Raw genomic sequence first — 27,240 nt, 5'->3', positions numbered from 1 at the left:
TTCTAATCAGTGTTTCAATTCAGGTATTGTTAGCACAATTTAAAGATACAATACCCTCATATTAAGGCTTAATACTACAGCAAACACTTTTTCAGCAGCTACCTTTTCAGAAATACAACAGAGGAGCAACTGGCATATCTATTAATAGTGCAGCCAAATAAATGTCATTTCAATAAAGAAGTCAGTCAAAAATAATTACAACCACTATCTGATTTCATGCTGCACATGGTAAGAGAAGTTTCCCGGAGCAGCACACAGTAAAGCTGCTGTGGCATGTCGCCTGCAGCTCCTCATTTAACAGCTAACTGTGGCTGCAAAAATGAAAAATGATTCACTCATGAAAAAAAAAAAATGCAGAAAAATTGTTGTTTTGTGGAAAGGTTTATGTAGAGTGACTGTAATCAGAGCTAACCTTGTCATTTGACGATGGAAGGAAATGTTCGGTTCGCGCTGGCAGAAACTTAAGACAGCTCTGACATGATGGAGAGAGTAAACAGTAACCAGCTGTTGTCACTTATTTGCATGCATCATTTCCAGAGCATCTCTCATGCTTAAGGTAGGCAATCTACTGCAGTAACGGAGGAGGAAAGGAGTTGTGGGTGACCCGTGACTCAAGTCAGTTATTGAATGTATCTACATTGACTGGCAACTCCAGAAAACTGCCAGCCATAAATTATATCAAAAACGGGGTTGGATGTCATGACAATCTTTAAGCTAAAATCTTTTTTCCCCACTGTTTGGTACTTAAGCCCATATCAGAGAGAGTGATAAAAGCTGGAGTGCAGCCAAAAACCTTTGAATAATTAAAAATTTCTTTTGTGTCGAGTCCATTCTACTGCACCCTTTGTACTGGAGGATAAATGCTGTAAAAACAGTACTGCAGTGTCTAAAGTGGAGGGACAGGACTGGTTTTGTGCATTTCTTTATTTATTTTGCTATTCAGTCACTCATTGGCCGTTAATATGATTATATAAAGCCATTATGCCAACGCAAAATGCACTTAAATTGAGAGGGATGGTTAAATAGAAGGTGGTTATGAAATGGCTTGGAGAAAAAAAATCTCTCAAGTTGTGACTGCATTAATTTTTTTTTAATATTCTGTATTCAACCTCGCATATTCCTCAGTGTGCACTTTATCTCTGCGGGCCACTGGGGGTCCTCTCTGTTATTAAGAATGAACCAGCTGAGTAAACTAATAACTAATGTCCTCAATCCAGAGTTCACGCTTGGCCTGATACTGGCTTATCCTTCAATTGGTGCATCAAGGCTGCCCGAGGTGCTGGGATCTTGACTGAAAAGTTAACTGAACTGGAATACACTGCAAAACTCCTGAGTTATTTAGTCTGTTAACAAGTCTGAAAATCAGAATTGACTCGTTTAAGAGAAAGCTTTTAATCATCTCCAGTAAAAGTCTGCTGGTTTCAAGGCTGATTTTGTGAGCTGTCAATAATTTCTAGAAAATACCTGAAATGTGGGAAACTGCACTCAGAACAAGCAGATATATCAGTCTCCTTTGATGTCTGAGTACAGATTGAGTTGCTCTGAAGATTGTTTGATTGCAGTGAGACATGATGTTTTTAGATTATGTCCAAATTTCTCCATCACTAGCCGCAGTCTGTCTCTGCCTTTGGGCAGATTTCAAATGGTTTAGAAAACTGTGACAATGACACTGTGGCAGCTTTATCCTTCCTGATTTAAATGACACAACACATTTTGCTACATTTCAATGCATAAAAAAAATGAAGGGAACTGCATATTTATGACTTTGGGGAGAATCTCATCTTTATGACAGTTATCAGGCTGCCTGTTAACAGAGGAGGGATGGAGCATGCAGAGGTGTTGTGATGCGAGGTGGCTATCAAGAGATCCTCTGTGTGTGTGTGTGTGTGTGTGTGTGTGTGTGTGTGTGTGTGTGTGTGTGTGTGTTAAAGGACTACCAACATGATGTCACTGCCAGGTCTAGTCTCTCTCTCAGTTCCTTCCTCTATCTCTCTGCCCCTCTGTCAGGCTTCGTAATAGACTCGCACTGTCCTCGGATGTGGGGAGATAGGGACAAATGTGGAACTTGATTTAGTTTTGGATAGAGAGCTAGTGGATGCCTCAGGTCAGATGTATGGTTGGGTATTGATGTGGTCTGGAGGGAAAAAATCTGTGATTAGGTGTTAGATGTCAGGGTGAAAATGATATGTTTGGGTGGGGTTGTTTGATTTTTTTTCTGTGCTTGTAGCATGCCTCTACGGGTGGTGATGTTGCCCAGTTTGCCATATTTCCAGACTGAAATATCTCATCAACGGTTGGATGAACTGCTGTGAAATCTTGTGCAGATGTTCATGGTCACTAGATGATGAATCCTAATGACTTTGGTGATCTTCTCAGTTTTTCTTCAGTGATGGCGATGATGTCTTGAATTAAATGTTTCAACAGCTATTGAATGAATTGGCATTAATTTTTTTATACAGACATTCATGCTCCCCTTGGGGTGATTTGAAATAATCATCTAGCGCTGTCATCTGATCAAATTTCAATTGTAATTCACAATCGGAAACATCCTGGGCTAAAAAATGAAGCCAACACAGAAGTTCTAATAACTGCTGTGACATCACAGAAACTGCATCCATGTTTTATACAGTCTGTAGCCATTTCCATCTCTACTTTGTGTTTAGTGGTAATTAGCAAATGTTGCCATGTTCACATTGCAAACTAAAATCGTGAACATGGTAAACATTGCACCTGCCTAACTGTAGCATATTATTATCACCACTGTGAGCATGTTTGGATGCTGGCATTAGCATTTAGCTCCAAGTACTGCTGTGTCTTCCCACAGCCTCACAAAGCTGCTAGCACGACAATAGACTTGTAATAAGAAATCAGTCAATTAGTATTCAACAGAAGGCTACTTTGATTCTTTCGAGACATTGATATTGAAGTAAAAAAAGTCAATGCCAGTAAATTTGCATCTCTATTGACGCAACAAGCGTGAATGGATTTTCCCCAAAAATCAATGTAGAGTATGTTTTAAGTAGCCATGCAAGTTATCTTCACAATATTAACATCTTCAAAATTTAATCTGACATATAACATACTGAATCAATCAAATGGAAAAGTTCCCTAAACATGTAGGAAATGAAGTAATGCCCAAATGTGAGATAAGCCTTACATCATACAAATCCTTATAAATTGGAAATAAAAGTGATATGGTGTCAAAGTTTAAAATACCAAAGAGTTGCATATTACATGGCAATGACCATTTTAAGAAACTATAAAAATACCACTACAAGGTCATTTTTGTTGTCATCAAAGTCCGTTTTTTTGTTGTTACTCGTTTGAGACCATTAAAGAGATACTTTCACAAGTGCAGACTCCAAGCGGGGGAGCCAAAACCCCCTGGTAATCTGATGTAGTTCAAGAGGTGGATTTTGTCAGTGAATAAAACAAAATTTGGCATCTCAGGTTGAACAGATTCCACGACATCTGTTTGGTTTTTAGAGGAATTCTAAAGCCGGAAAATTGTGGGAGAGGGTGTGAGGAAACGGATGGAGCGTTTGCACAGCAGAGGCCAAAAGTTTGGGCGGAACCGGTGTCACATTTCACGGCAAACCCTCGTCTCACCACAGACGCCCTACATGTATGACAGAGCAAAGGCACATAAGTCATCTGACAGCCGCGGTCATGAGTCAGTTATTCAGAAGCTTCTGCTAGAGACACTCGTCAGTTATGACTAAAAGGCTGGAACCAGCATGTCAAACGTCCAAATGTCAGAGAGACAGGAAGAGAACACGAGGAGGGGGAAGGTGTGTGTGTTTGCGTGTGTGTGTGTGTGTGTGTGTGTAGAGAGAGCGTGAGAGGGAAAGGTTGAGAGTGAGGAGCGAGGAAGAAATCAAGAGCTGCATCAGTCCATCTGGGAATATTTGAGCACAGAGGGAATATTGCAGCAGGTGATGGGCTGTGAGGACTGTATTGTAGCTGATATTATAATGTTCACTCTCCAGCAAACATCACCATCAGTTTAACTGAGTGCACCCTTTGGAAGAATTTGGTTCGCACGACTGTAGTGATATGGGAGAAGATACTGATTCAGTTGTCTCTCGTTACATTTGAAGTGCAACCAAAGAGAGACACCAAATAGAAAAGGGAGTCCATGCAATGATATTTGGTGCAGATATCAATGGAGCTCAGAAAGTGAATTTTAACCAGTTTGTTGATCCACTGACTTTTCATCTTGGACCATCATCAGGTCCAAGTTTTAGTTTGTCCTATACTGGTTTATGACTAAATACCTGCTAAACCATTTCCTACCAACCTCATCTTTTGTGTTTTGTTCTAATTAGCAAATGTTAGCACGCTAACATGCAAAACTACAATGGCGAACATGACAAGCATTTTTCCTGCTAAATGCTGACATGCTGATGCTGATCATGTATTGAGTTGCAAGGACTGCTATGCTTAAATACAACCTCACAGAGACATTGTGAGTGTGCTTACCCCAGTGTATCTTCAAACTCTTTAAATCACACTGAAAGCACAAAAGTCAGCCCAAATGACATACGTAACACAAAATGTATGCACATGAATCAACAGCAGCTTTTATAATGTGCTTTACCTGTATACAAGATATAACCGCTGTCCTTTCAATTCATGGAAACGCAGAGAGAAAATTAACCACTTGCTTTAAAATTTAAATCTTACATGCTGCTATTACAACAAATTAGTGTCTGATGGAGTTTCAGCCAAGAAGGATATTCATTGAAATCCTTTGGAAAGCCTCTTTCTCGACAGCAGTCACACATCTTATCAGCATTCATGAGGCTGCTCATGTGAAACCACCAGGAACTCATCTTGTGTTGCAGATGGAGGAGCTGATTGATTGTTCAGATTCACTTTGGATATATTTGGCATATTTGGTCTGTGCTTGCTTCACAATAATGACTGAAGCAAAGCAGCAGCAGGGCTCACACATAACTTTTCTCTGACTCACCGCTTCTCTTCCCCGTCTCTGCATCTGTATGCGCCGTCCACGGATGAAGGCTGTGCGTGTGCGACATGGACAGACTCGGACGAAATGAATTCATTGGAGAGGTGAGAGTGGCTCTGAAGAAACTGAGAGAGGGCGAGAGCAAACGATACAATATGGGCCTGGAGAGAATTGCACAGGTACGTGTATTATATGTGTGTGTTGTGTGGGACACCTTGCACAGACTGCTCACATAAATATCAGATGGATTTCTAGGAACATATATATCAAGATGTGTCCTGTTTCCATTGTGCATGTTGGCCTGAAGGCTTTCAGGCATCAATTTCAAATGCTGCATCATAAACTGTAATAGATATTCACCTGGAGGCTCTGTGGGATACAACCATGATGTCTCTCTCTCTCTCTCTCTCTCTCTCTCTCTCTCTCTCTCTCTCTCTCTCTGTCTGATTCTCTCTCTTTCTCTCTCATATCAGAATAAAGAAACTAACAATCAAACAGTGGAACAGGGGGCAGTCGTGGGAGAGGAGGAGGTAAAACTGTCATCAGCTTTATCATCGCCGATCTTATTATTTCCATTTCCAACCAAAACATGGCTCACTCATTTCCTATTACCCTCCTATATCTAATACATTTTCTTATCTTTTCAGCATTTGTAATCTGCCCTGTATTTTCACTATCTCTAAAGAAAAAGAAGGTTTAATTAATTTAATTCATAATTTCAATTCATTTTTAATCTGTATATGTGTCTGAGGCATGAAGTGAAACCACTCACATGACACATGCTGGTCCAGTGTTTTTCCTCCTTTGGGGGTCTTTATCTAATTTCTGGTCATAATTTTGGAGACAGAGGCTAATAGCTTTTGGTCTCTGATTAGGCTGATTAGACTTATGGTTCACTCTGGAGATTAAAAGGAGAAGGGAGCAGTATCATTTTGCAAGGCTCAGATAAGACCTTTAATTACAAGCTTTAATTTTAATACTCCTGTTGCCAATACAGTCACACCTACATATTATACATATTGAAAATGTTGTAACAAAACACAGCTAATCTACTGTGTTGCATTATTTCAGTTACATTCACAACTTTCCTCTTCCTATGAGTGAAAAAGTGCTTTGGAGAAACTTCACTGACCCCGGTCTAGGATTCCCCACTGTGTATTCTCTGAAGAGGGAAATGTCAGGTTGAAAACAGGTGCTGCGTCTGACACGGTTGTTTTCCATGTCCCCAGCGTGGCCGCATCCTGGTGTCACTGTGCTATAACACAGAGAAGAGCTGCCTGCTGGTTGGGATCATACGCTGTGCCCATCTGGCCGCCATGGACTCCAACGGCTACTCTGACCCCTTCGTCAAAATGTAAGTCAAGTCAGATATTCATGAACAAATCTGGTATCCTACAAATTATGCAGCTATTCTGCATCAGCAAATTCACATTCAACAGCAATGTCCTGCCAATGCAGGAAGTGGCTTGATGTCCTTATAATACAGCGAACAGTCAGGGTGAGTAGGTTGGTTTTTACATGAATCATCCCAAACACTTGTCTCTGTGTATGACCAAAAGTAAACACAGAAAGTAGCTTCCTGGAATATCCATGTTGGTTCATAGTGATCTGCAATTTGAGTGGAACCTTGTGGAAATCTACAACTGTTCGCAAGTGCGAAAGTAGCCTGACCAGTAGCCACATTTGTGGAAAGTGTGCCAGTTTGGAATAAAAAAAGAATTTTCTTTTCATGTTCTGTCTCATGAGAGTAGTCACTGTTGATTTTTTTTTAATTTAACCACGTTGGTGAGTTAATTCAGGTGTGAATCCTTGCATTCAATATGTGAATTTACCGTTTGGTCTTGATATTTTTATGGACACGGCTAAGGTTAGAGGGCTCTCAGACTGCTCACATAACCCGGAGTTACAGTGTGCAATCTTTTCTATTTCACAAACACTTCACCCTTTGACCAGCTGGACGGGATTGCGGGGGCGAAGTCAGATGCCCTGCTCTGACACCATCATGGCACAACACCCACAAACTCAGGAAACGCCAAAGCGTGGGCGAACAAATGTAAAGCCACTCTCTTTTACTTATCATTGGAAATTGAATAAGTTTGGATTTTGGACTGTTGGTGAGACAAAACAAACAATTTGAAGGGAAAATTGTGGCATGCAGACATTTTATATAAGCGATTAAGCAATTAATGCAAAACATAATAGATTAACAATTAAAACAATTGTTTGTTGTGGCTCTGTACTTATTTTGCCAATCATACGTCTTACCATCAGTAAGACTCAGCGCTTCTCTCAGCTGGTACAATTATTTTCAAAGTATGAAACTTTGCCTTGTGAACTTAAATACCAATAGTGCAAGGAGTGAGAGAGCTCCCACACAGGAAAAACAAATCCTGTGACCAATGCCACCTCCAGTTGTGGGAGGCTTTAAAGGAAGTTTTAAAGCAGCTTTTCGTTTCCTCAGTTGATGATACTGTGATCCAGAATGGTTTGATTTGGAATACAGTTATTTAAGGTTCAATAATAGATAAGCTACTCTTGGCTTGGTTATGACCCCTTTGACCAAGATGTTTGTTTATGGCCTGAGGATGGTGGTAAACAATGCAGAAAAGACTGGAGTATTCTCCTGATCCTTTGTGTGCTGGATGCAGGTTTATATCTGGAACATGCTTCTGCCCGTGTGCACTGGTGTCATGCAGAGACTTTTGATTGCCTGTTTTTTTTATATACTTTACAATTACATTTATTCTTATATCTTTTTTTCTTTGCTATTTTGAACCAACCTCCCAAGCTATCTTGGAAATGTGATTACTGGTTAGTGTGCTTGACGCCATCACACTGTTTGAGATCTCAGAGGTGTGCTCTGTGGCTCCTCTATGTATAGATGTTTACATGTTTCATGACAGAATTATAAGACCAGCTTTACATCTAGAACTGGCTGACCTTAATGCACAGCGAATGGAGAAAAATGAAAGCATCACTCATAGTAGCAAATGCCAAAAAGTTACATTTGTATATGATGATGTGACCTAGCAGGGTTGGCAGTTTGATTTCCAGCTGCTTCCGTCCACATGTTGAATTGTTCTTGAGCAAGACACTGAACTCCACCTTGCTCTTGCTCTTGATGGTCACCATGCGTGGTATTGTGCTGCCATCAGTGTGTGAGTGTGTGAAAGGATGAATATGGAGCAAATTGTAAATCAATTTGCATAAAAGTGGCTCATAAATGCAGACAGTGAACGTCTAAAACCAAGCTGTTTTTGTTCATAGGCCTGTACAAACTTTACCCATAGAGGCATCAAATCATAAAATATGTGTTGCTCCGGAGGGGCAAACAATGTGTTTTGTAGTTTAATTTAGAGGAAGCTGGGAAGCAAAGGTTTTTGGTTTTTTTTTGTCAATACTAGGAGGTTTTGTTTGAATGAAAGGGGGCAACTACCATTACTGTATTGAAAAACATTTTTTATCTGATGGTGTTTTCAGTTGTGTAAGTGGGAACTATTCACCTGCAGTTTTGGGATTTTGAGGGTCTTCTGTACTGTAGAGAGATGACGCTCCCATCTTAACAGCAAGAAAACTCTTTCTCTTGCTGAGACACACACACACACACACACACACACACACATACACATGTATATTTTTCTTCTTTCTCTCCAAGGTATTGATTTGTTCTTCTACTTGAAATGTGGCACACATTGTGCTTTATCGGTCCATTGATGCGCAGTGTTTTTGAATCCACCAGAAAAGCACACATGCACCTGGGCTGTCGAGCTCTTCCTCTTCTTTCTGTCATTCTTTTCTCCTTACCTGCTATGTTGCATTTCACTCCCTTTTGTTGTGTCCCCCTTGTCTTGTTCTCTCCCCTGGCTGTTTCTTTTTGTACAAGCTCGTTTACATGATTTGTTTAAGCCACTGCTCTGATTCTTATTTCTGGCAGATAAGTTTGGATTGTTCATTTGTCTGCCTGCCAGAGTTTCTTTTTGTTCTCTTTTGTACCAGGGACTCTCTGTATCGATCACAAACACTTTACCTCAGCTCAGTAGTTGATCTGCAGACTATAAGCTGCTCCTCAAATGCATCATTTTGTGAATTCCAACATAATTAATGCTGTGAAGCTTTAGTGACATTAGCGTTGAACTCTCTGGCAAATAAAAATGTATTTAAGAAGTCTTCCATCCTAAGTGCCACCAATATTCTGAACTCTACAAAGTGACTCTTGATATTAAGCCATTGACTTGAACTATGTGTGAAGTGAATGTATTTGCTGACAGAGGTAAATTGCATCTCTAGAGTATACTGGGCAATTAAGTCGACATAGGATTAAGGAATTAATTTGCTTAGCTGGCTTTCTGACTACTTCACTGTCAGTGCAGTGATGTCCTGCAGCTGCAACACCATAGCAATACTCTTGAGGAATGTGTAACCAAAGCTGATCTTGATGCCAGTCTCTCTTTATCCATGCTGTGTGTGCATGTGTGTGCGTTCATGCATTTGTCCAGAGGGCTTTTCCAACTGGTTGTTTCTCCCTGTGACTCTCAATCAGCCTTTAGAAGCCATTCAAGTGACACAAGGTCAGAATTATCTCAGAGCTAATTTGTCTTCCATTTAAAAGGACAAATTAGCATTTAAAGAGTAAATGAGTTTGCATCCTTCTGAAGGACCCACATTCCTCTCCCCCTGCTCTTTACACAGAATATGTAAAAAATAAATTATTCTGTCAGAGAAAAGACATGTGAGGGCAGAAAAGGTGCAAAACACGTCAGGTTTTTCATGCTGACCAAGCATACTGCCGTACTTTACGTTCTTGTTCTCTCTCTTTTTCACTCTGAACACTTGTCTGAAGTGTAAATCACGACTCCTCTCTGCAGCAGGCATATATTTAGCTCCTCTTTCCAATTGTCACTCATTTTTTTTTTTATCACTTTTTGTGTTGTTCTCGCATCTGTGTCATAACTTTGGTTTCTGTTTTTAACATCGGCTCCCCCTCCCTCATCTTTCCCTGTCACGTCTGTGTTTTTGTTGTTCCTCTGTGCTGTTTCTTTCATTCATAGGGATGCTCTCATTCTTCTTTTGTCTGTCTGTAACCTGAAATCACTGTCAGGATGGTTTTAGGTTCCAAATTCTCATAACCTTGGTATTTAAAGAGCTGTCAATTTGCTGTGCGATTGAGTCATGTATGTTCAATTACATAAAAAGAAATGATGGAAAAGAGATGAAAAAATGTAACATGATGTAGAATATTTAATATTTCAACTTGTGATCATCCCTGTTCCCTTACAGAGCCTGATTTGATTTGATTTGCACAAAAAAAGCAAAAAAGAAAATGCAATGACTCCAATTTAAACCCTGATTCATGCTAGCATATCCACATGACCAACAGGGTCCACAAGACAAGCTAGGACGCATGCTAGTGCGGTGACCGGCAATGGGTTTGTCTAGGTCCTGTGTTTTATGTTTTTGGTGCGTGTATGTTTTTTTTAATGCTTGATGGCATATGATCGGCATAAAAAGTGCTTTTAAACATTTTACTATTGATCTGCAGTGACAGAGCTTTTAATAATTACTGTCTTGTGGACTTTGATCAATGGACTCTTGTCTGCAACGGGGTCACACTTTATTCTCAGAGGACACGGTATAGTAGAAACTTTCTGCTGCAAGGGAATGCATGTAATTGAATCACCTGCCTAACGCTAGATAAAGTATTCCATCTGTATTCCCCTGCCCTCTCTGGTTATACGAAATGTCCAGTCCTTGCAGAATAAACTACAGAGACAGTTGCATCATGGTATTCATAAGATGAGGCACTTCACCCATGCATGGCACTTTAAGTACAACTGTATGTACAGTTCTCTACTCCACATCCATCCATCCTATTCTCATCAAGCAGTCACAAATAACTGTTGTTCAGCCAAGTACAACAATCAAAGAAGCTCTTCTTCTTAATATTGTGAGATTGTCTTCTAGTGCGCACATATGGAAGACATCTGCATACAAACACCCCCGATTTTATTTTGTATAGGAGCTGTATGTGTCTACTGCATGTGTGCCCGTCTGCAGTATGAATAAACCAGACGTGGATGACAAAATCCACAGGGCTTGTCCTGAGAGAGTCATTCTGAAGCTCGTCCATAGCTAATATGAACAGCAGTCTGAGTTAACCAAATCGAGCTGGTATCTTTCAAAGTTACAGATATTTTAGTATGAAATTCAGCAAGAAAACTCTGCTGCAACAAAGGAAATAGCAATATAAAGTTATATAGAAATGTTGTATTGGAAGATTGAAAGACACCCACTTGATCTGTTAAACTGAGAGAGCTACAGCCTCATGAGGACACGGAGTTGTCTTTTTTTTCTTCAAATTGCTCCACATGAGAAAAACAAAATAGTTTTATAGAACAATATTTAAACATCATCATCATTATAGAGAAGAACAGCTGTCAATCCCTGTTTCCTTATCAGTCAGTGGAGGTTGTGATAAGTGGCTAAAATAGTAAATGTGTACAGCCCAGAAAAGTATGATTAGTTAGCTTACTGTATTTTGCAGTGAACAACCTACTTTTTATGGAAACAGCAAACAAAAACTGAAGGGATAATCCTCCCTATCTCTGTGGACCAGCCTTCCATGGTATGAATTATTCTTCACATTGAATTTTCTACGGTAATTTCAGCATAGTTTGGTTGCTGCTGTACGAAATATTTCTTATTTATGCTGTAATTATTATGAATGTTGCTGTCAAATGATGTTTTGTTATTCAGGAAATTGGAAGCCCCCGTCTGAACCGCTTTGGAGCCGTATGTAAAATGTGATTTGGCACAGCTCAGACTGAGATGTCCCCCAGGCTTTCACCTCACCCTCTTGCATGCTGCTGGTCAAAGAGAGGCTTTGTTTGGCTGCCTCTCTCAATTGATTCCTTTCTTTCTTCCTGTTTCCTTTCTTCTGAAGGCAGTCAGGCCATAAGCACCAGGTATTTGGGCAGATGAATGCTGATGAGCTTAAGTAGAAAATGATCTTTCAAAATACAATAAACACCTAACAGAGCCTGTGACGAGTGACACAAAGTTGTTTGGTAACATGTCATCAACTGAACGGCTTTAACTGGAACAACACTGTAGTCTGGAGTGTCATAGGTACACAGTAGGTTTATCACTAGTATGTACCAAAGAAGTACATATCTACTGTATATGTCCTTCCAAAGGGCATTTCACCAGAGCAGGTGTTTAGAATAATCTCTAAAGATGTGTTCTGACAGAAAGTGAAGCTTTACCACAAGTTTTGTTTGTGTTTTATTGACCCAAATAGTCCTTTACCAATGGTACAGATGCTAGCTGTAAGCTAGCTGCAGCACTGACTGAAGACATGTCTGTATGAGTTGAAAATTTTCAACTTGTGCAGATGTGTGTCCTCATGCTTCATGGGTGAATTAATGTCTCTCCATTTAAATAAACTGTTCCACTAAAGAGCAATGGTTTGCTTTTGTCCCTTTAGCGACTGGGCTAAGCTAACAAGCTAGGAGAGATTTATTCCCTTTTTGATACCTTTTCAGTGCATGTCACTTTCTGGTGTGGCGGCTGCATAACAATCTTCAGAGCCTCTTTATAGAGCCAAACTTTTTAAGCCAAGGCTTTTGAATGCAATCTGAACCGTTTTCTCTGATTCAGTGGTTCCCACCTTGGAAAAACTAAGGTGTCACCAAAAATGAGAAAGACTTCTCCATATCAGATTGTTTCCTTTAATGTTTATTTTTCTATTTCACAAGAAAAACTAAAATGAAAGGACATTGGTATTTATTTTTATTTCTTACACATTTACCATAACCATTTTCAGATCCTGTCAAGCCCCCTGGGTTTGGAGCCTTGGGGTTTGCTGTAGGAAACCCAATAAGGCTGTGAACATCTGGACATACTGATATTAAGGCTGCTTTGGGCAATCCTGGTGAAGACAGAACCAAGAAAATCCTGTGTTTGCAATCTTTTAGTTGTCAGCAACAGGTAGTAGGACTGAAGTCATAGCTGTCTACAACTTTAGCCCATGTCCGGCACTGACATCATACAGTGTCTCAAGTTTTTTATGCCACCACCTTGCTTTCTGTCAGTTCCTCCTCCTCCACCTCCTGTTCCTTCCCCTCCTCCATCCCTCCAACCTTCACTCGCTCTGATTCCAGCTCTGCAGTGACAACCCCAAGCCCATCTCATGCATCAGCTGTCAGGCCAGAATTCGTCACTGGCGGGGGCTGGAAGAGTGAGATATCTCACCGCCTGAACATCTTGACTTGGAATTTATGCTGATGATGACTCCCATTGCCCTCTAGCGATCCGTCTGTTGCCTCTTTGCCGGAGCGTATAGTCCTCCAACATTGGCATGATTATGATCTTGCTGTGGTCTTCTGTCTCTCTCTCTCATTCTCTTTCTCTTTCAACCTCCCTCTGTCCCTGCCTTTGTTCAACACTGACTTCTGGGTCACAGTTATCTCTGAAACAGATTTTGCAAACTTTCTGTCTCCCTTTGTTTCTGCCATTCAGCAAAGTTTATTGTCAGGGCAAAAGATTAAAAGTAAAATGAACGATTACTTTGATCTCAGAATATTGAAGGCCTTGTTGGAAAAGAAAAATGTATTTGAGGATCTCTATTGTACCATACGCATATTTACAGTTACTTCATTCGTCCTGCATTGCTCATCACTCCTATTTCTCAAAGGAATATGGGCTACAAGAAGAACTGAACCAGAGAAATGGTTTAAGATTTCAGAAAAAAGCATATTCGCTTTCTTGCTGAAAGTTAGATGAGAAGATTGATACCACTCTCATATCTGTGGGTAAATATAGGCTACGTCTTCAGCCAGCAGTCCATTATCTCTTTGTTTAGCATAATGACTGGAAAAAGAGGGAAACAGCTTGATTGTTAACCCCCTACAAAATTTAAGTGTAAGGCTGGCTGTTTCTCCATGTTTCCAGTCTTAATGCTAAGCTAACTGGCTGCTGACTTTGTTTAATTTTTTTTTTTTTTTGGGGGGGGGGGGGGGGGCTTTTTAGTCTGTATGATAGAGACAGCTGAAGGTGCGATAGGAAAAGGGGCAGAGAGAGAGGGGACGACACGCAGCAAATGAGCCGCAGGTGGGAGTCGAACCTGCGGCCACTGCAGAGGACTAACAGTCTCAATACACGGGGTGCGTGCCCAACTGTTTAATTTTTAACAAATTTTGAACATCAATCTTCTCACCTAATGACTCTGAAGACTTCCATCCATCCAGGTCATGGCACTTTTATGTGCTTTAAAGGGCAACTGGACTTGCTAGAGGTTCTGGAGAACGTTTTGCCTCTCATCCAAGTGGCTTCCACCACTTACAGTGTAGTCCTGTAGTCCTCCCCAGACAGCTTAATGCCCATTCACACCATGACTCATGTGACCCTAACAACTCACATGATGGCCGGGTGGGTCAGTGACTCACACATGACCTCAACAACTCTGAAGGTGTAAACGATGCTGCAAGAGGATAAATGCCTGGGACTCCCTATCAGTTAGAACAGATTCACCTCTTGGATATAATTTCTTCCAGAACCACAACCAAGTCCAATTGCCTTTTAAAGCACTTGGAAAAACTAGGCATATTTTTCCCAAAACTATTCATTTAAGATCAAGCTATGTGTTATCCTGAGTTTGGAACAACTTGAAGAGTGTACAAGGTCTTGATGAATTCATGTCCTCTTTAGCTTTTGCTCTCGTTTTTCTCTCTTTCTCAGCATCTTGCAGCCAGATATGGGAAAAAAGTCCAAATACAAGACTTCAGTGAAGAAAAAGACTCTCAACCCCGAATTCAATGAGGTACAACTTGTCTCCTGTTCTACAAGCGACCACAATACCCCTGGCAACTTCTTTGGTTTCTTTACGGAGCTCAAAGTTATGTTCTGTAGTGTATCTGACATTTGAATGAGCATGGCAATTAAGCAAACCTTTTTGAAGTGACTTCAAATCTGACATTTCCTTCTCAGCATCAATCTGCATGCTTGTACTGAAAATACACTAAATTACGCATTCGGTTCCTTTCAACTCTTGTGTTTATGAATCATTGATATAAATATGCTCTTGTGTGCACCACCTGCACAGGAGTTTTCATATGAAGTATCCCTGGACCAGCTGGCAAAGAAAACCCTGGAGATCTCTGTGTGGGACTACGATTTGGGAATGAGCAACGACTTCATAGGTAGGCTGAGAAAAACTGAGATGTGGAGGGGAGGAGTGGAGACGAAAGCAGCAGCAGCAGCAAAGAGAGATGACTGTACAAGAGTGTTTGAATGAAAGTGGTGCAATTGCAGAAAACATAAAAACCAGGCCGAGTGTGGGCGGAGAAGGGAGTAAAAAAAAAAATTGTGGCGACATGAGGGGTAATTATGAGGCTTGAGGAGAACGACTGAGCGAGCAAAGGAAGGTTTGAGTAGAAAAGGAAATGGAGAGGCTTTAGAAAGGAAAAAAGGAGACGTTTGCTCTGGATCCCCATCCTTCGTGGACTTGGCACATCAGATTGCTGCTCCTTCATCAGACTGCTAAACAGCTTTGGCATGGCCTGATGTCTATATCACAGCAATGGAGCACATGAGAGCTTAGGAAGTGATGGGGAAGTAGTGAGGAGGCACAGTGAAAATGGATTACTACCCTGTGAGTTTGAAGGCCTACAGATCAAAGCATTTTATTCTGTCTAATGTATGTGTGTGTGCACACGTGTGTGTGAGGCAGTGGGTGGGTGGGATGCACTCTGTTTAGATAAGCCCAGTGAGTTATTAGCCCAGCTGGGAGAAAAGGCCATCGGTCTAATGTACAGCCCCAGATAACAGCCATTCCTCTGACCATTATCATTACAGGTTTAGCTACAGCAGCCTGCCAGTTATGTTAATGGTTACTGGGAGAAAAATGACACAGAGACAAAGACGAATGGAGAAAACGAGTTGATAAAGAGGCTCGGCGAACACAATCCTGGCGCACTATTTTAAGAGTGAGAGCAATAACAAGTGGGCTAATGGGCTCAGCAGAAGATATAGAGGAGGCACATGATAAAAGGTGAGATTTCAGGGATTTGTGGAGGAAAATATTTGACACTGAGAGAAAAATTGCGAGGGCAAAAGTACACAAGTAAACACCTGCAATATATCAAGTTGACTTGTGTGGAAGATTGATACACAAGGAGTGATCAGAAATTTGAAGCAAATCTAAACCACTAACTTTGAGCTGTATGTTGAATGTTGAGTTGTACATTTACAGCGTCTATGTCACCTCACATGAAAGCTGTAAAACTTTACAACATAATACAACTGCTAAAGAGACACTATAGATACCAATACTATCTTTTGGTACAAGTCAAGGCTCAAGTCAATTGAGACAAATCAAGGTTCAAGTAGGGGTGAGCCCATGCGATACTCTAGACCAGTGTCAGTGCAAATACTGCTGTTAATAAGCAGATCAGGCACTGATATGATCAACATTAAATGCAGTTTCTTCATCAATGTCATACATTTCAGTGATTCGGTGAAGAATTATGTACATTCATTCAGTCACAGTGAGCCACTGACTCAGTTTTCAGTGTCATAGAAATCCCCAGCCTCATGCTGCCTTCCATCAAAATATGTCCAATAAATTTGGATTGGTTCTCAGAAGACAAGCTGAATCGGATTTAGAACCAGAAGAGAAAAAGTTTGATCCGTGTGTCATTGCTCTCAAGTCGACTCTTGAATCTTTGAAAGCAAATTTGAATTTTCTTTGGGGCGAGTCAAAGTCAAGTCGAGTGAGACAAGTCCAAGTCAGATCTGTTTAGTCAGGTGTCTTTTCAAAGCAAATTTCAGTTCAAGGGTAAAGGCAAGTCACAAGTCTGAAAAAGAAAATTGCAAATCTGATGGTCATTGGTAAAATGACATGACATCGGAACAGTTTGCATTCAGAGCTGGGTTTGAGTTTAGCTGTGTGGCTATTTCAACGTATGCCTGTTGCTATTTATTTTTTTTTATTGTTCACTTGGTCTTCAAAACTTGACACATGAGTGTTTTTGCATTCAAGTCTCAAGTTAAAGCAAGTCTGAAGTTCAGTCTGACAGGTCAAGTCTTAAGGGTTTTGTATGCTTCAGACAAACTGGTTTGTACCCAGTGTCTAAGGTGAAAGGGTTTGCATGTGTTCAGCGGGGCAATAAGCCTGCCATCAGGCTGCTTTACGGTTACAGAAATGGACAAACGCAACCCACAAAAGAAGGAGAAATGATGTGCGGGACGGGGTTTCAGACGCTGTCTGATGGTCTGCCAATCCCTTCGTTTAAAGCGGATTGATGCCTCAAGTCTACAGCTCTGCCAGATACTTAATGCATTGCACGTACTTGTGTGTCTGCTCGTTGGGTTGAAAGAGACAGATGTTCAGCACAGGGAAATTTTGTGAGGGGTAAAAATAAGCAGACAGAGAACAGGGTTAAACCTGTGCTGGTGCACACCTGCTCGCCGGTCTGCGTGTCAGCCTCGCCCTCGTCTGTGCCATCTCCTCCGGCTCTGGTTCCTCATCCCTCTTCTTCTTCTGTCCCCCTACGCATGTCAGGATGGCTGACCATTTGTCACTAGCAACCCGCAGGCCCAGGAACACTCCATCGATCTCTGTTCGGAGGTGGTGGGAGTGTTAGTGGGGTGTTGTGCGTGATTATCCTATCGAAGTCCTGTCAACAGATTCTGACCTGCTCTGCGAGTTGTGTGTGTCTGTGTGTGAAGGGAGAGTTAAGGAGGAAGCAGGGTAGGAAGCACTTAAAGGCTGCTCCTCTCCTCCCAGAAGCAGCATCCCAGGCAGGGTTCATTGCGGCGCTCAGATGAGAGGCAGATCAACAATCGAGCCTTGTTTGCTCATGGCTGTCATTTTCCAGGGCGCTGTTAGAAGGCAGCATTGCCAAAATACCATGTTTAAAACTCAACGCTCCATTAACTGTGCAATCACAGCCAAGGGAATGGCTTTGTAATAACCTCAGTGTGACAACTGCCTGCATCTCCCTGTCTTACAGTCTGCCTCTCCACCATCACCTTAGCTCACTTCCACCTGAGTCATTTCCTGCTTCTCTGCATATTTATTCCCCCCGTGATCTTTCAATAAATCTTTTGTTATCTAAATCTCTTTTTCTTGTAATCCCCTACCTATCTGTCTATTTTTCTTCCTCACTGCCTGGAGGAGTATGTCTTCAATGTCTGTTTGCTTCCTTCTTTGCTTTGTGTCTGCCAGTCAAATAATACGAATCTTTATTGTCACGAATGTTGATGTACATTATAGCCGAAGCTCAGTTACATCTTGCTGAACATTGGATTTTAATAAGAAAACAAACTGTCTGTCAATTTGTCCCCTTGATGCTTTCTGATTCCACCAGTGGTCAAAAGTAACTCATTACATTTACTCAATACTGCACTTAAGTAAAATTTTGACTTATTTGTACTTCATTACATACATTTTATGCCACTTTGTACTTCTTCTCGACTACATTTCTGAGGGAAATATTGTACTTTATACTTCACAACATTTATGTGACAGCTGTAGCTACTACAGTATTTTACTTAAATACTTAAGGTTACATAAAATGTATTCTTAGAATTTAAACAATTGTTTCTTTACTTTTTTGTCGTGGAGCCCCTTGTCATATTTTAGATGTCTTGTTCCACCATTTGTCACAAAACTTTGCATATGGCGTCATTTAAATCATGTATAATAGAAATTAGTATTGACTTAGTATTGAATGCAATGTGAAAGGCTGATACTGATGAACCTACTGTGCATTATCATCTGAATATGTTGTTCCCCTCAGCCTCACAAAGCTCCATTGTGAGTTTTAGCTCATTGTTTAGCTGTCTGGTCTCCAACTTTACTTTTCTGCTCCACTCTCTCGCTTCTCATCGTTTTCACCCACATCAGGCAGCAGTTTTCAGTAAAAAGCTCTAAAAACACGGTGTACCTTTTGGTGGTGAGCAGGTAGTGTAGACAGATGCAGTTAGCAACTAGCATTTAGCAGCTAAAGAGCCAGATATTTCCCTCAGGAGTTGGTGGAGAGAAAAATTAGACACAAAAAAAAGGCGTCTATTTTACTTAAATTCATCAGGTTGCCAGATAAGAGAGGCCACATTTTGAATTGTGTATGAGTCAGATATGATCCATAACTACTGAATTTGTAAACAAGCTGCTCCAAAAGAAAAACTTATTACCCACGACTTCAGCCCCCCCCCCCAAACACACACACACACACACACACACACACACACACACACACACACACACACACAAAACAAAAAAAACAATACAATTTGCATCAGAACTTCTTTTGTTGCTCTTTCCTCTCCCATTAATCATCTCACAACCCCACAGATTTATCTAGTGACCCACTGGGGAGGCCTGACCCCTCCGTTTGGAACCACTTGGCTAAACTACTGAACTGTGTATAAAGATGTTTAATGTAGCTCCACCAGTAAACAGTAAAATGCTAAATGTGCATTGATGCATTACTGTTAGTGATTAGATAATGTGATATATGATAATAGAAGAGTCACAGAGGCCACTTTTCTGCTGAAGTTTTACTTGTGATGGAGTATTTTTACATCGTTGTATTGGTACTATTGCTTAAGTAAAGGTTCTGAGTGGTTTTTCCAACACTAGTCTTTCTTTCTTCCATTCCTCTCTCCTGTTGACCCCCCCCAACAATGTCCCATCACCTCCTGATTCTTCTTCTCTGTTTCTGCCTCTCTGTCTGCAGGTGGAGTGGAGTTGGGCATCAATGCAAGCGGACAGAGACTGAAACACTGGTTCGAGTGTCTCAAAAACAAAGGGAAGAAAGTGGAGTACTGGCATACGCTCACGCAGCAAGGAGCTCCGAGCAGTGACAAACCGGACTAGATTACACAAGACATTCATGCATACAAGCACACACTAACACATATGCACACATGCACACACATTTATCTCACTGAAAGATAGCTGATAACAGAGACCAAACAAAGTCGTACCAAGAGCAAAGGATAAAAACATGCAATAATAATAATGTTGAAAATGAAATCCGTCATGTAACACCGATAATTACAGCACCAAGTATTAGTATATGATATTCATACTAATATTAGTGATGGTAATGATGTGTATCTGAATACATTTTTTAAAATGTATTTTTTTCTAAAGGTGAACCAAATTGTGACGATGTCCTCATTAAAGTGTTGACGTAACAAAACAATACTCACAAAATTGTGCTTTAGACCTTACTGTATTGTGGAAGTCGCTCATACTGTATCATTCAAATTTACAACTAATGAAATTTGAAATTAATGTACTCAAAATTCATTCAGTGAAAGGGCCGAACGTGTATGCGCCCCAGTGACTCATAATGTGGTATATAGTGACAGGAGAGGGTGATTCTGGTCTGAGAAGACTCTATTTTAGTGATTGTTGATCTGATGCAAAACAACACACCGTATTATAAAGCACAAAATGATGCATTTGGTGGATTTGTACCTTTACCGTTTCAGTGTTCCTACTGTATGTCCTTCATTGTCTTTCAGTGACAGTGGCTTTCTATACACCTTCATATCAGACATTAACGTGTCAGTGTATGTGTGTGTGTGTTTGTGTGCATGAGGGCTATGAGAATATGAGTGCCTACATTTTCTGTCTGTGCCGTGTGCGTCTGTCTGCATTCACGCCATTGCCCCCATTCAAGACGTTTCAACTTCAGAAGCACAGAGGTGTGAAGGAATAATGATAAAGGACAAGAAAAACACACACACGAGAGAGAGAAATCCTCTGCCACCACCACAGGCCTCAGTGGTGTGAGTGTTCCTGGCTGGAGGACACTGACAAGTTGTCAATCATGTGTGCCAGACCTTTGCCATCTGCCTCTCTCATTGCCAGACAGTCACAGAGCAACTTTAAGAATATATCTTGATGCATACCCTCCGACCGGCTGTAGTCGTGTCGGCGGCAGGCAGAACGGATATTGCTTTTGGAGGTCCCGTTCGTGCTCTCACTTCGCTGCAGCGTCATGAACTAGATATCAACAGGATCCAAACAGGTTTACCTCAGCGGCTCCAATTCTGCTCCTACAGAGTTCACAGATGATGCAGTAGATGATGCAACATTTTTTTTTTCCCTGCAGGGCGGTATCACAGCAGTTATATATTAATTTGACAATTCCGGCATTTGATCGGTCCTTTTATCTGATTTATGGGAAGAGGTCTGGCCAAAGGTTGAACATCTGCCCTTATCTGCTTTTGTACACCCTCAGCCACTGAGATGATCTAAAAAAAAAAAAAATATATGTAAAAGAAATTGGGCTGAAATAAACCATCAGAGGGAGTCATTGCTGTGATCTATGTTGCATTCATCCCATGGCCTATTAAATATCAGGTCTATGATGGCATACATTTCATTTTCTGGACAGGAGGCAAGACCGCTGGGACGACTGGTTCTGTGTCTGTGGCACAGAATTGCCTGCTGAAATAAACTGTGCAGTTTGTGGAAATGCACACACAGACACAGACAGACGGTCGACTTACATTCTTGGAGACTTACTCTAACCATAACCACGACCACGACTTGCCTAATCCCAACATTTACCCCAATCTTAACCTAAACCTAACCTTTCCCCAAGTCTTGACCCTAAAATTAATGATTCACTTTATGGGGATTTGCGTTTTGTCTTCATAAGGAAGACAAGTCCCCACAATGTGACTGCATAAACAGAATTATGTCCCCACAGCATGAGTAAAACACATCCTCACACACACACAATTAACCTCAGGAGGTAAAATGGGATTACACACTGCATGGAAACACATTTGGCAGCAGGAGACAGTAGATAATCACACGCCAGGATCCAAGACGCTGGAAGACTACGCTAAATAGAGCACTTAACCTACATGTGTGTTATGTGTCTCCGTGCACATCTCTGCGTATTGATGGTGTACATGGGCTAGACTATCACTGCATTATCTAAATGCCCGCCAGGATATCAAATGTACTCCCATCTATCTGTACAGCTCTGGCCATGCACTGGTTGACAAAAGCACACCCACAGTCGGTCAGTGGCCTCCGGGAGTTTTCTAACTGTTGAATCGATCCGGCTGCTCATATTCTTGGTGTCCTTCAACAACCTTGTGTCTCATCGTTGACTGCAAAAAACGGATCGTTCGGTGGTGAATTAGGTTTCGCATAAAAAGGGCTTAGGCATTATCAAAGCTGGGAACTAAACTGTGTGTTATAGCAGAAAGCTTGAACACATTCTCAGTAAGACCTTAAATGACATTAACAAGAGGGTTGGGCAAGGATGGTGGGTTTATTCTGTACTTTTTCTATGCACATCAAAACACCCAGCGCGTCAGCAGTGAGATAATCAAACCAAAACAACAATATTATCATGTTATCCAGGCATCAAAGATGCATTTCTGGGAATACGCAGAACTTTGATTGGGGCTGGAATGGGGGACAGTGATCTAATAGAGTTCACATTTCTGGCTGGATGGTGGTTTATTCCTGTCTCTGGATCTGTTGGTTTTGTTTACAGTCACCAAATTTTCTGACTCTTGTCTATTGACCCCGCTTTGCTTATGTAATCATTTTATCTGCAATACAGCTGCATGTTTAGCAATCACTGTCAGCTTGATTAATAGAGAGCAAGCTTAGCTAATCATTCTGAATGCTGATGTGTTTACAGTCTATGCCATCATTCAGTCTCTCACCATCAGTGTATTTGTTGGTTTGTGAATACAATGATTCAGGGTATTTTTTTGCTCAGATGCTGTGCTTTTATCAAGCAAGTTGTTAATTAAAAAAAAAAAAAAAGAAAAACCTTTACTGTCACAGATTTTGACTCTCGTCTTCCTTAAATTGATATCAGTGGCAATGATGGAGGGCAGGGGTGAACGAAACGGGAATTCACTACTGCAGTCTCTGTGCGTTCACGGTCAATGTCAATCACACAGTATGACTGCCATCCTGTGGTGGGTTTGTGTAACTACTTCGCAAAATAAATTGAAGTTGTTTGAGTGGTCGTCTGTCTTCCTTTCAATGAATTCTGCTAAATTCCTCAAAAGCATAACACAGGGAGCATGTGTGTTTTTCTCAATGTTTATTAATCAGCATCTTTGAAAACAAAGCACCTACAGGCCTGTATATATGTTTTTTGTGAGGGTCACTGCTCATTTTAGTGACTACTTGAAGCAAAACTGAGACTGACTTTGTATTGGGTATATTAGACTTGTTTCACTTCCACCAGAAAGCCTTTCTTTAGCATATCTTTGTTTCTTCCCTGTCTGTTTCTCTCTATTTTCTGCGTCTGTCTGCACCCCAACTTTCTCTCTCTGATGGGTCAGTCACTCTGCCAATAAAGAGTGGCACGTTGGCATGGTCACTCCACAGCAGCATAATGAAAGGCCGCAGGGCAGAGAAGGAGGGGAAGGAGCGAGAGAATGAGAGAGCGGTGACGGCTCCGGCCTCGACTCCCTGTTCAGTCAGTGCGAGGAAGGCTCTGTGTTTGGCATCATCCAGAACCAGGCTGTCTTCAGAGTAGAGGCCACACAAGTTGGCACCCTCGAAGAGTGATGACAGTCCTGGTTGTGGGAGAAAGGGAGAGAAAAGTGAGGAAAGATGATGGGAGGGGAAAAACAAGTAAGATCAGATACACAGAGATCAAAGAGCTGTGGTCATGTTGCATTGTGAGTCAGTTGAGTCTGACAGACTCTGAAAGAACATGAAAGACGAACAAACCTAATTTCTTGATAAGTATGTTCATGTCTGGCTGGACATTCAGTTTGATTTGGGGCAGAGTGACCTCGATGCTCTGAGGAGGTGCGGTTTTCATTTGCTCGATCATTTGACGCACAGCTGTGTCCGTCATCTTCTCCTCCACCTGCTGCAGGTCAGTCGCTGTGTTGGAGCGAGGCAGCAGGATGTAAAGACTGCTGTCACCCGTGAGAGCAAACCTCGCCACCTGTTGGCACAATGAGAAATCCAGGCGTCAGGACACAGCAGGGGGCCTCCCTCAAACAAAGTTTTGAACTACGGTTCCTATAGTCCTTTAGGAAATGTACAAAGGAAGCACAATGTTGCGATGGAGCCCCACATTTTTCCTGTATTTGTTTAAGTGGGTCTTTGATGTCTGTGTAGTCTGATGAAACTGAGTTCTGAATCTGACGAGGAGTAAACATTTTGGCACGATCCGTCTCTTCCTCTACATCCTCCTTCAACGCCTCACAGTTTGGAAAGCTGTGTGATGCACAACGTGAATGTTTGGGTTAAGATGGGCGTTGACTGTTACCTGTGCCTTTAACTCAATGACGTACTCCATAGTTGCCAAGTATTTTTGGTGATAGAGGAGCGGCACCTTTACCATATCACCATCTAGTTTTGAGAAAAGTCCTTTCCTGGGCTTCTCCTCAAACTTGACCATCCACTGGCCTGATGCACACATACACACAGGTTATTAGTTTCCACCATTTTTACATTTACACACGCACTTGTGCACACACACTTTACTGACCACTAAAGGAGACCGCGTTGAGCAGAATCAGCTGTGTGCTGGGTGATACGGAGTCCACCAAAACTTTGATTTTATTGTTGGTCTTGTTTGCCACCCAGCTGTTGATCATCTGTGTGTTTTCCTCACTGGTTTCCAGCAGCTTGATGGGCTCGGCTTCATAGAACTGGATGGACTGGTTAGTAAAGGACTTACTCAGATTCATTTCTGAGGAAGAGAACAGAGAAACCACAATGAGCTGTAGAGACACATATCCTTTTTGCTCTTTATGCACTCAGAGCCTCTGCATGTATCTGTGTGACTGAATTTCTGCTATTTTGTGAGCTTCACACAGTGATTAGTACGTGGGTTGTAGAAGATCTGAGAAGCCATCTGCAAGGAGCTGGCCAGCTTCTCTCTGAGCTTCCTCATCTGGAAGTGAACACAGTGGAAGTCATGAGGCACACAGACAGCCCTCTCAATGGCTCTGCGGGTGTCACCCCTTGCACCTGAAGGGAACAGGATCAAGAAAAGACGTAATGTGGAAATGCTGTAATTCGGAGTGATATGGAAAGCTGTTAGACATGTCTGACATTTAAAAAGTACAGAAAGGCTCCTGTGACATTTCACAGTGAGACTGTTTTTATGTAACTTCCAAGTCATATAAAAGTTTTTCAGGCAATAAAAGCATTTTGCTGCTGGTTATACCAAATAATCTTAAAGAATAAGGTTGGTGTTATTCTTTATTTTTTATCATTTTCAACAAATCTCATGAAAAGACCAAAACCAGCAATGGATGAGTTTTCGAAGTCTCTGAGTTCCCCTGCCTGTCTGTGGCACTCAGCCCGAAGCCCATTTGATCCTACTGAAGGCATAAATATCTGAGAAAAGGTGATGGCAGCGTACTTCCATTTGAAACAAAGGCTAAATAATCAACTTAAATGGCTGGGCGCTGGAGTTTTTAGCAAACACTTATCAAACAGGAGGAAATTGTGCTTTTGTTGGGCATTATTTTCAGCAATGGATTTGGTGAAATATTTCTGGCAGCAGGACAGTGTAAGCTCAAAGTAAACTACGGTGCTGACGTTCATCATAATGAAGAAACATGTCACATCGCAGCTGTGTGGCTCACTGATGCGTTTGTGGAACAACAATGGAGAGCTGTAGCAGAGAGGAGTAAGATATGTCAGATTTTTGACCCAGGAAGGATACCTCATCTCATTTTGGTCTTTTTATAGGATATGTTGACATGACCAGACTTTAAAGATATTGATGCACGATCACAAGTCATTCAATTGATTTTAAAAATGAGGCACTTGCTCCATACCCAGCAACAAATGGGACAGTGCGCCGCCGATACTGATAGGAGAGAAGAGCAGATTGCCAGAGGGCTGTGATTGTCTGAGGTAAGAATACAGCTTCATGGAAAACTCTCCCATGGATTCTTGTAACATGGGTTCTCCTGTGCGACTGTTCTCGTCCTGGCAGGGCTCCCATGCTGTGGTGATGCCACATGAGTGAGGAGCAAAGGTCGGACGAACTGAAAGAAGGTTGAGCACATGGTTAAAAACATACATAAATGCAGTGCCCAATTTAAATAACACTACCGCGACATGGTTTGGTAATGAGATCTTTATCTCTTATTTTGTTTGCTGCTAGCTTTGGTCTGCAAAAGTGATTAAATTGCTTCTGAAAAGCTCATTTGGCGCTTGTTGGTTTGCCAGTTACTGCAATAATTAATGGCTTCAAATTGCACAGACTGTGCAACAGTAATATATGGAAAAGATTGCCAAACCTGCCTTCAACAACAAGGTACACAGTGCTTAGCTTCTCCCCCTTTGCAGATTCACAGGTGTAAATTCCAGCATCCTCCATGATGATTTCTCTGAGTATGATGGTCTGATCGTGGTCAAGTGGATAAAGCTGTTCTACTCTCCCTTTATCATCTGTTGAACTGTCTCCAGTATTCAGCTGCGTCTTCTTGCCCACAGCTGTCTCTTTGAACCAAAGTGCATTGGCCTCAACTTGGCTGGAAAGTGGGAAATTGCACGGGAGTTGAATGGTGGAGCCTTCGAATACCTTAATGGTATAGTGAACTGATGCTGTAGAGAGAAGCGCAAACACCTCAGATTCAATGTGTGTATACCAGTTTTGTCGAATCTACCCAAATTCAGAGCGCTCCACTGAGAATGTGTGAATGTATGATAAAAGAGAATCGATCTTCCTCACCATCAACTGTGATGTCGTAAGCCCTTATCATCTCCATATTGGTGTCCTTTACCAAACACACATACTTGCCCTGGTTGGCAGCAGTTACAGGGGAGATGGTGAGATACAAGCCATCCTTTTTAATTTTAGTCGAGCCAGGCGACTCAGCAGTTATATTTTTGCCTGAGTGCAAAAAAAGATCAAACTGAACAAATGTTTAACTGTATACTTTGCAAAACAGCTAGAATGGAGCTGGTATTTATATGGAAATGTAATAAGACCATTGAATTCCCAGGTGATGGCCGCTTCAGTGAACTCAGTCTGAATTGAGAGGCAGGGCAGATCCACAGTGGAACCAGGTATGACCCGGAGATGTGTGCATGATGCAAGCTAAACACAAACACAGTGTTAAACAAGCTGCTGTATTCAGGAGTCAACTATCCCTTTTGTCAGCTAATCAATGGTTATGAAAGATGTTGTTAAACATTTTGCCACAGCTCTGAAGAGACAATTCTCAGGTAGGTTTACCTCAAAAATGAGCAGCAGCAAGAGGCAAAGTGTGGCCTGTAGTCTCAT

At 41.5% G+C, this 27,240-nt stretch overlaps 2 protein-coding genes across 3 annotated transcripts in view; one reads left to right on the top strand and one right to left on the bottom strand.

Moving 5' to 3' along the window:
* The window catches only part of doc2g (double C2-like domains, gamma), a 35,053-nt gene extending 12,066 nt beyond the window's left edge, over positions 1-22,987 (top strand). For both annotated transcript variants that reach the window (XM_076728199.1, XM_076728200.1), the window contains exons 6-11: positions 5,025-5,151; positions 5,446-5,502; positions 6,202-6,326; positions 14,708-14,789; positions 15,072-15,168; positions 19,711-22,987. In XM_076728199.1, coding sequence (XP_076584314.1) covers positions 5,025-5,151; positions 5,446-5,502; positions 6,202-6,326; positions 14,708-14,789; positions 15,072-15,168; positions 19,711-19,850 — 628 coding nt within the window. In that variant the 3' untranslated portion in view covers positions 19,851-22,987. The remainder of the gene's footprint in view (positions 1-5,024; positions 5,152-5,445; positions 5,503-6,201; positions 6,327-14,707; positions 14,790-15,071; positions 15,169-19,710) is intronic.
* Positions 22,988-23,264: 277 nt separating this feature from the next.
* Positions 23,265-27,240, bottom strand: serping1 (serpin peptidase inhibitor, clade G (C1 inhibitor), member 1). Its single transcript, XM_076727573.1, has 10 exons — positions 27,193-27,240; positions 26,946-27,054; positions 26,686-26,847; positions 26,256-26,558; positions 25,784-25,996; positions 24,822-24,965; positions 24,481-24,684; positions 24,259-24,398; positions 23,709-23,931; positions 23,265-23,551 (listed from the first exon to the last, which is right to left on the bottom strand). Exons 1-10 carry the CDS (start codon positions 27,238-27,240, stop codon positions 23,265-23,267), a joined length of 1,833 nt encoding a protein of 610 aa, XP_076583688.1.

Source organism: Chaetodon auriga, chromosome 4 (genome assembly GCF_051107435.1).
Source record: "Chaetodon auriga isolate fChaAug3 chromosome 4, fChaAug3.hap1, whole genome shotgun sequence".
Classification (NCBI taxonomy): domain Eukaryota; kingdom Metazoa; phylum Chordata; class Actinopteri; order Chaetodontiformes; family Chaetodontidae; genus Chaetodon; species Chaetodon auriga.
Note: the sequence above shows the minus strand (reverse complement) of the source record. Positions and strands in the feature narration are given on the sequence as shown.